General features: G+C 36.5%; 1 protein-coding gene across 10 annotated transcripts in view; it reads left to right on the top strand.

Annotated features, from left to right (window-relative positions):
• Positions 1-12,598, top strand: part of LOC106169197 (piezo-type mechanosensitive ion channel component 1) — an 81,572-nt gene that overhangs the window by 29,824 nt on the left and 39,150 nt on the right. For 9 of the 10 annotated variants that reach the window (XM_087012143.1, XM_087012140.1, XM_087012144.1 and 6 more), the window contains 9 exons: positions 498-698; positions 970-1,221; positions 3,657-3,780; positions 4,170-4,217; positions 4,530-4,672; positions 5,069-5,217; positions 6,112-6,258; positions 7,378-7,410; positions 12,382-12,473. In XM_087012143.1, coding sequence (XP_086868269.1) covers positions 498-698; positions 970-1,221; positions 3,657-3,780; positions 4,170-4,217; positions 4,530-4,672; positions 5,069-5,217; positions 6,112-6,258; positions 7,378-7,410; positions 12,382-12,473 — 1,189 coding nt within the window. The remainder of the gene's footprint in view (positions 1-497; positions 699-969; positions 1,222-3,656; positions 3,781-4,169; positions 4,218-4,529; positions 4,673-5,068; positions 5,218-6,111; positions 6,259-7,377; positions 7,411-12,381; positions 12,474-12,598) is intronic. The other variant, XM_087012147.1, reaches the window with a different exon arrangement.

The raw sequence follows: 12,598 nt of genomic DNA on the forward strand, positions 1-12,598 counted from the left end.
TGTGTATGATAGCTGTTCAAACAGCCTCTACAAGTTTTGAAAAAGGGGTTCTCTTGCTCCCTCTGCATCAGCGATGCCATCTGGTGACAAGATTTGTAACAGGTTGCTTCATTGAGCTGTATAAACTGGAAAAGACCTGGTTGTTTCAATAATCAACTGGAAAAGACTTGGTGAAAGTGAACAATGCATTATAAAGCCTCCTTACTAATTAATAATCTAAGAGTGAGGGTTAACTTTATGTAACTATGTTGTATTTATTTGTTATTTATGAACAAAAAATCAACAACAGTAGATATGTACTTATTTACACCCTTGGTGGTAGATTTTAGCATGCATTACAATTCCATATATTCCAGTGATTTGAAGGAAATGGAGATTGACACACCTTTGGTATTACACCTACATCTTTGTCAGTGCTCTCTATACTAATATGTTCCAGTGTTTGGTATAAAATAAAGATTGGCACACCAATTATTCCAGTGCTACATATATTTCAGCGTTTGGTGGAAAACGAGGATCGGCCCATCAGTTACAACTCTCTGGAGCCTGTCCCCTCTGACTCCCCCAGTCACCAGGACAGTCCTCCTCCGGCCAATCAGGCCACAACTGACCATACCAAACCACAGAGGTCTATATGGGGGACTATTTTCTTCTACCTGATGAGGCAGAGCTATATTGTAACCCTAGTTGTCATGATGGTATGGATGTATGATTTAGCTTACAGTGATTTCTCTTATAAAAACACCTTACTCACTGAAATGATGTTGACTTCTTATCATTTGTTTTTGTTTTAAAATGCAATAACTTTTCAAAACTTGTATTTTGAGAAATTATTTGCACAACATTGTTCTTGGAATAGATTTTAACCAAATTTGTTTGAATTTAATCAGTACATATACATCAAACTACAGTAGATGTCAGTTGTGACCTTGACCCAGATTTATTTGACCTTGACATTTACATTTTTAGCTTTGGAGCATAACCTACCACAGTTGGTTGACCTTTGTGTTCCTATTGGCTGCTTGTATTATCTGGATGACGCCCCACTCTCGCACTGTCTGCCTCCATGCCTCCCCTGTCATAATCCTGTACGCCCATTGCTTGCTGATCATTGGCTACGTGTTTGGTCTCAGTATTGAGAAGGAGCTGCCAGGGACAGAGACCTATGAGGAGATTGGGTTAAACCGCTATCCATACCCTTGTCTGCCTCTTGGCGTAAAGGTAAATACCAACATTTTATTATTATTATGGTAATTTTTTAGAAAATAAACTTAAACAGCCCTTATGAAAATACCCTATAGGACTCTGTAAAGATTGCACAGGACTTTATGGGACTTCTATCAGATATCCTACAGGATTCCTATCCAGAACATGTCCTATTGGATCCTATAGGATTTTTGGCCAATAAACTACGGTAATGTGCCAAGCATTTCGACGGGCCCAGTCAATCCGACCACAAAAATTATTTTATAAAATTAATTTTTCTGGGCTCAAACAATTAGTCCATACGTCAAAATCATGGGACAGAATTTTTTTCTTGTTTCGATTGTTCGACCACATCGTCGACAAGACTCGGTAAATTTTCAAGCCAGTGAAATAGATGCTGCATGCCTCGGCCCTTTGTCAATTGTTGTCCTTTCAATAGCTCTCGTCAATGAGGGAGAAACAATTAACTGAAGATCTAATCTGGAAGCATGACGTACCTGTCTTTTCCTTTGTCCCCGATGACAATAATAGTGCTTATAGACATACAAATTTTGCTAATTAAGCAGACTTGCCGTCGCTGACTGATTCATCACGCCCGTAACTGGGGAGGGGGGGGGGGGTAAAAAAAGGTCTATTCTGGATGAAACCAAATATCGACAGTGGGTAGAATACGTCGTAAACACCTTCATATAGACCATATATCCCGTTTGCTAGCAATAAAAAGTTTGGGAAGAATAAGCAATTTATTTTCAAGTTCGATTGAAATATATATGCAGATGGGGAAACGTTCTTGAAGTCAACACCGCAAGATCTTACATTTACTACAATCGACCGAAAGATCAGCGGGATCGACCGCCCAGACTTCTTGGCGCCGAATACCACGCGCTGTCAAAATCTGACGAACACGTGTCGCTGTTCACATACATGGATAACTGATTTGTCAACAATAAAAATTACGTCTTCCTTAACTCCATGGGAGCTTCATAGAGAGTTCCACTGGGTATTTACATTACCTGTGAGTCACTTTCTATTTCCCCAGATGCATGAAATGTTGATAATATTTAGCGTAATCCACGACGAACTCCATTCCTGTGACCCCCCTCCCCCAAAATGGGACCGTCTTCATTAACATGTGGTTTGCGCTATGCTGGAGCAGGCCAGATAAAAGCAGTCTCTCATTTCTGCATGTGCTCAATTCTCACATCAAATTATAAATGCACCTGTTTTGTGAAAATTATGGCAAGTAAATGCTTTTTTTACGTTCGGGTTGTATCAGTGGGGTTTTCAATATGCACCGTGGTTTGTGCACAGCGAGAGTATATAAGTAAGAAAATCGGAAGAGTGCCAGCAAGATACTGTATGTCTATCGGCACAGGTACGCTCCGTATTTTGCCTTTTCTCAATATGTTTTTATATGACATGCTTTTTAAATAAAATACTTAATAGTAATTTGAAGTTACACTGATTTCCGTTTGAGTACCAGTTGGTATTCTTTGATACGGGTGATTGAATTTTCTTAGGAAGTACGTACGTCTACGCCTCGACGCTGAGCAAGCCTTGTGGGTTGAAAACAACTGATCTCAGACTGGTAAAAAATTTCAATTCGGTTGATTTCAGTTGTCATATAAAAATTCAAATAGGGCGTACGTAAATCACAAAACTGGTTTAAGTCCACTAAAGCTACTGGTTTCAAGTATAAGTGACCGGCCTTTGTTTACAACACCTGTCTCCGGGCAAATAGTCGTCCCACTTGTGAAGCGCATCATGAAAGTGATCGTAGGTGAGGGAAATATATAATTAAAAATTATAATTGTCGTCTTTTTTAATGTTAAGTAATGTTAGCACATATTGTACACAGCAAAATAAGATTTCAGGAGGATAAAACATGCCTGAAACACGTGTTAGGCAAAAATTGCGGCTTATCTTGCGTAACACTTCCGGTAAAATGCAACACTTCCGGAAAGATGGACGTTTTGGCAGATGCCCCTAACAATCCGACGATATCAAAGGTTTCCATTTGCTGTATTTTAATCAATTCGACCAAACTGACATTTCCATGAAATTAATTAATTAATCTTGGTCGAATTGTTTGGCATATTACCGTATAAGAGACATATAGGACTCCTGTAGGAAATTTCCATTAGGGAATGTTTGTCAAGGTAAAGATGGAAGTTATGTTATTATACAGACAACATAGATTTTATTGAAAAAAGTGATGACAATTTATTTAGTTTGTCTTGAGGGTCAAGAAGAGAGGGTTTGGAGTGGGTCACCCTCAGGCCTCCAAACCACCAATGTTTAATAACACTAAGGGAAACTGATTTGTAGCAGACAGACATCTACATTATCATATTCGATTAATTTGATAACATGAGTATAAACTTGCCTTGAAAAGGTTTAATATGAAAATGATTGAACTAAGTCTAAAATTTTATAAACTTATCTTCTAGGTTATCTATACGTTCTTCTTCTGGCTGACGCTGCGTCAGTGGCGTAAGGAGACCACTCTGAACAAACAGCTAGAGCTGGAGAAGGGGCTGGAGTTGGAGGCCCGCCAAGATCAAGGCAGACAGGGTAAGTAGACATTTTATTATGGAATACATTGATTTACCAGATGTGAATAAGTTTATGAAGCTGGAGATGGAGAAGGGGCTGGAGTTGGGGGTGCGGCAAGATCAGGGTGGTCAGAGTAGGTGAAGATTTTATAGTGGAATGTTTATATTGAAGTTTATTAATATTTAGGGATGTGATTCTTCCTTCATTGCATTTCCTACTTTTTATATGTGAAGTTTTTTTTTTTTTTTTGGAAACTTGCTTTCATGAAGTTATTAGTAATGGGGAGGGGGGGGAGAGAGAGAGAGGAAGTACATCTTTCTTTAGCCTTCTGTTGCCACATCTTGTTGTCAACCTTCACTCACAGTGACAATACTGTTATTGGCTGATAAATCTTTTTGATGTTTCAGATGTTGGTCATACCGACGGCAAAGACAGTGACACCATGACAAAAATAGGTGAGTAAACAATGGCAGATTTAGGCCATCTTCTGGGTCTTCTGGAAGACGGTCAGATTTTCAAGTTTACAATGACGGGTTTCTAAATTTTTCTGTCAGAAGACGGTTAAAAATGGAGGATGGATCAATAAAGATAATTTGGAAGCCTGTCGAAAAATATTTCTGGATCCGCCCCTGGTAAATTAAGAGGATTACAGCACATTGCAAATTAATTACATCCTAGAAATGCGAGCAATGTCATTTAAAATGGGTCATTCCCAGCAAAAATTTATTCTCGTTTTCTTTAAATAATTTACTTAATTTTTCTTTCAGGAAAAGCTGTGATGAGTTTCCTATCCAAGTATTGGATATTGGTTTGTTCTGCTATGATGTTAGCTATGGGTATAATAGACAAACCTGTGCTGTACAGATGTGTCTACATGCTGCTCTTCTTGCTCTATATCATCATATTCCAGGTATGGGTACAGTTCATTGTGTATGCAACTGAAATTGTTGAAGCACTGTTGATTTACAAGGTGCTTAAACAGCTAAAAGCCATTAGATTTTGTTCGCCTTAACATCAGTTATATACTAGATATGTCTAAGAGGACTTAGTCTAATATCTCAAGAGGCTGAAAGACGCTAGTCCAAGTTTGCTATGGCTTAATGTAAAGACAGTTGCACATATCTGTTAAAATTAGTTTTTGGGGCAACACGAAAGCACCCATTTGAATTATTTTTTGCCAAGAACAATGCCTAAAACTTATTGTCTCAGCAAAGAACATTTTCTTCATTCGCATTTCTTTATCCGTTGAGATATATTTAATTGGAGACAAACATTTCATGCAGTTTGTGATTGAACTCTATTCCAGCTGTCGTACAAAGTCTGGAGGTTCGTCCTGTATGTGTTCTGGTGGGTGGTTATCATCTACTCAATGCTAGTCCTCATCCTGATCTACACCTACCAGTTCAACGCCTTCCCCAGCTACTGGAGGAATGGCACAGGACTGTCTGATGACATGTAAGTACAGTACAGGGCTATCTGATTATATGTAAGTGCGGGACAGGACTGTCTGATGACATGTAAGTATGGGACAGGACTGTCTGATGACATGTAAGTATGGGACAGGACTGTCTGATGACATGTAAGTACAGTACAGGACTGTCTGATGACATGTTAGTGTGGGACAGAACTGTATGATGATATGTAAGTGTGGGACAGAACTGTATGATGATATGTAAGTGTGGGACAGGACTGTCTGATGACATGTAAGTATGGGACAGAACTGTCTAATGACATGTGAGTATGGGACAGAACTGTATGATGACATGTAAGTATGGGACAGAACTGTATGATGATATGTTAGTATGGGACAGACCTGTCTGATGACATGTGAGTATGGGACAGACCTGTCTGATGACATGTAAGTATGGGACAGAACTGTCTGATGACATGTAAGTATGGGACAGAACTGTATGATGATATGTAAGTGTGGGACAGAACTGTCTGATGACATGTAAGTATGGGACAGAACTGTCTGATGACGTGAGTATGGGACAGGACTTTCTGATGATAAGGGAGTAACAGGACTTTCTGATGATGTGTAAGTGTGGGACATGATTGTCTGATGACATGTAAGTATGGTATGAGACTGTCTGACAACTTGAGTAGGGGACTGGACCATCTGATGATGTACGGGACAGGATTGTCTGATGACATGTAAATACAGGATGGGACTGTCATCTTACTATGGGACAGGACTATCTGATGACAATAATAGAATGGGACAATATTGGTTCTGATTATCAATCAGTATTCCCACTGATAGTGGTGCATCAAGTACATTTCTTCCACCACTCAGATGCGGCTATTACCTTATACTCTACCTTAATGTTTTTCGTCCATTATTTCCAGACTGGCAGACATAGGACTTGAGCGGTACGATGTGGCAGGGTTAGTGCTCAAGATGCTCACCCCCACTGTATTCCTGATCATGGTGATACTACAAGTACACTACTTCCACAAACCCTTCATGCTGATGAGTGATGTCAAGAGATACTTGTGAGTAATTTGGATATCGTCTCAGAGATATCTTATTGTTAAAATGAGGTACTTGTATTTATTTAGGTTTATGTAGTAATGTTGTAATAGAGACTATATTAGTGATATCTAGAGATGTTCGTGAGTTGTCGGAAGAATGCTATGTTGTGAAGTTATTGATTTGTGAGTGTAAAAGATGGCCGTATACTCGTTATGTTGTAAAGTTGTATTAGAGTGACACCTGGTGTCTATAAGAGCAGGCGGTACACTGGTGTCTGTGGGCATGTGATGTCAGGGTAGAAATGTTGTTAATTGTTAAGGTTTGAATGTTTATATCTATGGTTTGTATGTGTCATGAAGAGTGATGTGTTAAGACATAAAAAGAGACTTGAAATAATAAAAGAGAAGACTTATGTGTGTGATAGTGTGACATTTGGATTGGCAGTTGATTGACGGCCAGAAAATATCAATCATACCATGATGGTACTTACTCAGGCCTACCCAACTACCAGACTTGGCACATACGGATCCTGAATTAACCGGTATATCAGACCACACTACCCATTTTCAAGGTGTGTTAGATCGCAGTTCTGTGTCAGTATGATACTCCGAAATGCGATCTGATACACACATAGTGTGGTCCGATATACCGGTTAATTCAGGATCTTTATGTGCCGAGTCTGGTAGTTGGGTAGGCCTGTTACTGGAATTTAAGCGTAATGTGCAAGTAATGACAGCCAGCCAAGCATTGCACAATTCAGCTTTGAACTGTGTGGCTTTGTTTTAGTTTATTTATTTTGCTTATGCTTATGTTTCTACAAATTAGGATTCAAACAGTATTCTCCTTTTTTATGTTTGATGTGATAGATTGTGTGTGATGAAGGCAAGTTGAAGGGAGGAGGGAGAGGGTAGGGGGGAGGAGGGAGGGTAATGGAATGCTTTTTTCATCAGACATTACTTTTAAATTTGTAAATCAAATAAAATTCCAGTGCAGTTTGAAGACAAACATTCAAAATTTACTAGTATATTATCATTTGTAGTAAGTAGACTCCTGCATGCAAATTATATCAAAATAATTTTAGTTTTCAAAGTGTGTCGTCTGCTTTGTTCTGTCAATTAACTTAGCATTGTTTTCTACAGGTTGCCAGGGCAGGAGTTTGAGTTACAGCTGTGGTTGGTTGATCCTTCTTTTTACTAATTTCGTGATCTTGATCTTTGGGTTTTGGTTTTATGTTAGAATGGAAATCTAGGAATGATGTTGGCAATGATTGAGAGAATGGTCCCAAAACCTTCCTTATTTGTTGCTACATTGTATCTGCTTACTATTTTGTCTATCATGACTTTGTTAACACCAATGTTAAACTTAGAATTGCGCATTTTTGCAATATTTGTTTGAAATTTTTAACCAGTCAGAGCAACCTGCTACTTATTTAAGTTTTAAACTCACTTGGTATTGAAGGAAAAGAAAAAGGTTATGCTTCTGGCTTGTAAAATGTTTGTGTTGCATTCAAATGTTTGGCTTAGCCTACTTCCTTTCAAGGGTTCTGGGTTTGATACTGCTTGGTTGCCTGATTTTGGTTGCATTGTTCTGGCTGCCATGCCCTCATGATGCAGACATGCTGAAACTGTAGGCCCTACTGGTCAGGTACCAGTAGAATTAGGTTCAGTCAATAAAGGCAGGGCGGATTGAGGCTGTCTTCTGGATCTTCTGGTCAGATTTTCAAGTTAACATTGACTGGTATTTAATTTTTTCTGTCGGAAGACGGTCAAAATAGAGAATGGAACAACAAAAATTGGAAGACTATAAGAAAATATCTCTGGATCTGCCCCTAAAAGGGACTAGCAAAAAAAAAATTAAAAAATTAAAAGCAAGTGGATTATAATTTTTGAAAAATTTTAGAGCCACCATTTTGAATTTACAGTCAGTTTGGCAAAAAGTCATTTAGTGGGACAAATGATTCATAACTGTCAGTGAGAAGGTCCAGCTTTAAAAAAAATTCAGCATGTCTGTAATGGGAAATGAATGATAGGGTGATAGAATGATGAATGCTCAGTTTTTTTATCCCTGGGATAATCCTTTCTAACGAAGACAGTTCATTTTTAAAATAATACATTGATGACTTCATGATTTAATTTCACAGCTAATTTTAAAGTACTTTAATTAAAGCAATGTTCTTCTACTAACACTACCTGTCATGGCCAGTGTCTTGTCTTTACTGTTCTATATCTTTGATCCTCAGTAGGATCGATTTTCAAAATTCTTGAATCACATATTTTTGTGGGATTTCACTTGAATGATAATTTTTAAAAAAATCCCATAATAAGTGACTATAAATTAGTGGTTTATACTTTGTTTTTGCTATGAAAATTCTGCTGGGGAAAGTGAGATCTTTGTGAAGAATGCAGTCATATGAAGGTGACTTTTAAGTGCATAAGGCTCTGAAGAAGATAATGCAATCAACACTGAAATGATTGGATGTATTTTCTTTATAGCAGCTTTTTTATGTCATGGATCTATTTTTTAAATGTCTACATTGCAATTCACTTAGAGGTTTTTTACTTTGTGTTTATATCAACACACGTGAAATGGTACCAATAACTATATGCCAATGCTCCCAGTCATGTCACCTTTTTCCAGAAATAACCTGATATCATGAAGGGATCAGGGACTAGGTTCTCCAGAAAAAAATTAAGAGTCCGTATAATCTTAACTAAATAACTGATATTTAGTCGACTAAGTTGCATTTCACAAGGAAACTAAAAAGCTCACTTGCTTCTTTTTTATCTTTTACATAAGCCCTTTGACCAAATTAGGATTATATTATCAAGTTTTTTTTCTCACTTTTGACAGTACCCCATTTAGGTATGCCAGATACATGTATTGGGGACCAATCACTCTTTAATAAAAAGCTCTTAGACTAATTTCACAAAGTTTAACTTTATTTAGTTGGCTGTCTGATTTTAGCAGCCTAAGCAAAGCCCAAGAACATTTTTTTGTTAAATAGCCTTTCATAAAGGCATAGTAAGTTAACATTGTTATGGTCTTGTTTGCCAAATTTTTGTATAAATTGGACGGTCCCTGTGGCAAGAGACCTGTTACAAAAAACTACTGTGAGACTGTCCAATTTAAAACTGTTATAACAGTTACCCTGGAAATTTTCTGGTAACTTAGGCTATTTCAATACTCCTAGTTTGATTATGAACATTCCTGTGATTCTACCTCTATTAAACCCACCGTTAACCACCACTCTCCCCTACTTCTCAGTGACTTACCTGCCAAACCTAAGAAGATAAAGTGAGTACACTTTAAATAATTATTATATATCTAGATACAACTGATGTGACCAGCACTGCATCATCTTGATTTGACATTTCCATATGTCACTATGACATTTTGTTCTTTGACATGTCTTTCATTTGTCACTGAGTGGATTTTTGATTAAAATTATTTTATCCCTCTTTTTTTATTCGTGAATTGTGGTACGGAGTTCCAGCCGAGTCCCAGATAATGAAATTGGTTATTGATTTAATTTTGTGCTGTTGTCTTTTGGAACCAGACTGGTTGAAGTCAGGCTCCGGTTTCACAAAAAAACTTAAGTCAGGTTCCCTGGCTAAGAACTTAATTACCAAGGTTACATGGTCACATGGGCACATCTTACCCTATCAGGAGCAGTGCAACAGCACTCTCATGAAAATCATAGTCAACTAAGCCAGGGAACTGTTTTGTGAAACTGGGGCCTGATATTACATTCAGTTTTTTCCATAGAAATTTGGTTTTAGTTTGAACTTCAGGAAGTGGACACTTTGATTACACCCTCCCCCTTGACCACTTACATGTACATGCCCTCTGAATCTGTAAACCATGAGTTTAAACAGTCTATATAGAGAACATTGAGAACCATCTCAGAGAATTTCAATGGGTGAAGGATAACATCAAAGTATCTTCCTGAAGTTACCTTTTTTTAAAGCATTCTGTTTCTAAATGTGCCCCAATTGTTTGTGCTAAATCTGTGTGATATTTTTTTCCACAATGCGTGAGATTTGATTGACATGTTTTTTATCATATTTAAAGTGTATGCAAAGCTGTGTGCAATTTTTCTATTTTATTACTCTAAGTAATGAGTAGAAATTAAGGGGAACATCACTATCTGGAGCCTAAAATGAATAAAACGATAATTTCAAGTCATGTTCTGCACATTTTGGTCACTTTAAGGGTGAGTGAGGCATGTACTACACATGTCAGTGGGCTGCCATTTACTCTTGCGCCAGCGATGTTATTGTTCACCAGATAATGACTCCAAATAACTCAAAATTATCACTTTATTTATTTTAGGCCACAAAAAGTGATATTCCCTTTTCACATATTATATTATATCATATTATATTATGAATTGCGAATGTTATTATATTTATTTCTAAAGCAACCTGTAGTTCTTCAGTATGCTCTGGCATGGTTGGTTGCCAGGTGTGTCTCTTTGTATTCATTATGGATCATTTTTGATTTCTTGAAAGCAATTTTATTGTGGTGTTATATAGCTTTTACATTGTCTCGTGAATAAAGATGGTACAAAAGTAAGTTGTTCCTAAAGGCACAAAATTTGTTTTTACCTACAGCAAGTCATGTTTTGTTTCTACGGGGACAATTCACTTTACCTATAAGTTATTGCTTTTTCATAATATTAATTCAAATGACACTTTTTGCTGCTGATGAACAGTGCATCTGACTGAGAAAACTTTTGTTATGTAAAATTGTTTTCTTAAACATTTTATGTATTAATAAATAGTTATAGCTTGAACTTATATTACCTCTCTATAATGACTATATCACAGACTGAAGTTTGTGTGCTGTTAGAATTGATTATTGCATTACTTACCACTTAACATAATTGATATCTCACTAAATTAATGAACTTTTTTATTACATGTGTTGATAATTAATAGCATTTTGTTTAGTTTCTGTAAGGCAGTTCTAAGAAGAAAATGATATTCATAGTATGCTAAAACTGTCATAGTATAATAATGCCACAGATTTCTCATATTGACTAACTGGGTATATGTTCAATGCATGTTGAGTTCTAATTTAGCAGCACTGGTCACTTATACATATTTGCACATGTAGAAATGTGCACATTTTGGAATGATACATATGATATTGGGTTAAACATATTAAGTGTATCACTATTCCATGTGGTTGTGAAAAGAATAACTCAATTTTTGTGTTTTTTTTCCTTTCTATACCAAAATAGACCTCATAATTTCTTTCCATTGTTATACGATTGTTGGTATTAAGGTAATGTTTTTTTTTCTATGGTATGTGCTGGATGCTTTACACTTATATTTTTCTTCTTAAGATTGTTGATTATTTTAATAATTTTTGGTATTATAAAATAAAAAACTTGAAGTTTCATATTCCCTTTATTGTTGAACAATATATACAATGTTTCATGGTATATAAAGCAGCTGATCTTCCTAAATTGTATTGATGCAATCTTTTTTCTCCCTGTGTTCAATATGTGCTTGAGGCATGTCCTTTCTTTATATCAGGTGGATAAAAAAGGATTACTAATTTCAAATTCAAATTACTTCAACAGTTGTGGAATTTTCACAATGGGATTATAAGGAAAATTATGTTTTTAATAAATGCTGAAAATTTCACCACCTTTTCTCATTTTGGCATACTGAAAAAATTAATGTATTAAATAAAAAAATCCCTTTTTGGCCCTTGTGATTTTTGACATCTCCCTCATGTATCTGAAATCTGCAAAGTTTCATTTCAAAAACTTGTTAACTGTTGAAGTTATTGAACTTTGAAATTAGTAATATGTTTTTTTCTGGCAATAACGTATGCAATAAGTGTACAGATTAAGTTTCTACTTGACAGTGAATGTTGGACAAATTGAATCATGTTCAAGTTTCAAAAGATGTCTGAAATATTACAGTAGTCACTCTCAAGCTTTGTGTAAACTATGCTTCAGTAAAACAAAATTTTTACATGGAGTCAGTCTTAACAGAAGACTGACATGATAGTTAAGTCAATAATTGTAATTCAGAATGCTGTATGTTGAATAGCATATTAGATCCAAGGAGTTGATAATTTATGTAGTTTTACAAATATTTCTGACCAAACGACAATTGTTGTTGCAGGAAGCCAGCGCCCCCTGGTGAGGCCACAGACGGGGAGCAGACGGAGGGCGAGGGGGAAGATGAGGGTGCTGAAAAGAAGAAAAAGAAAAGAGGTATTTGGGATAAGTAATGTGCAAATAACAGAAGAGCAGGACAGAAACTTTGTACAAAATCAATGAACAAAGTTGAAAAGTGATAATGATTTTTAAAATAATATCTCTTCAGTGAAGTACTTTTA

The sequence above is a fragment of the Lingula anatina genome, chromosome 4 (genome assembly GCF_051362555.1).
Source record: "Lingula anatina isolate TDL-2025a chromosome 4, LinAna3.0, whole genome shotgun sequence".
Taxonomy (NCBI): Eukaryota; Metazoa; Brachiopoda; class Lingulata; order Lingulida; family Lingulidae; genus Lingula; species Lingula anatina.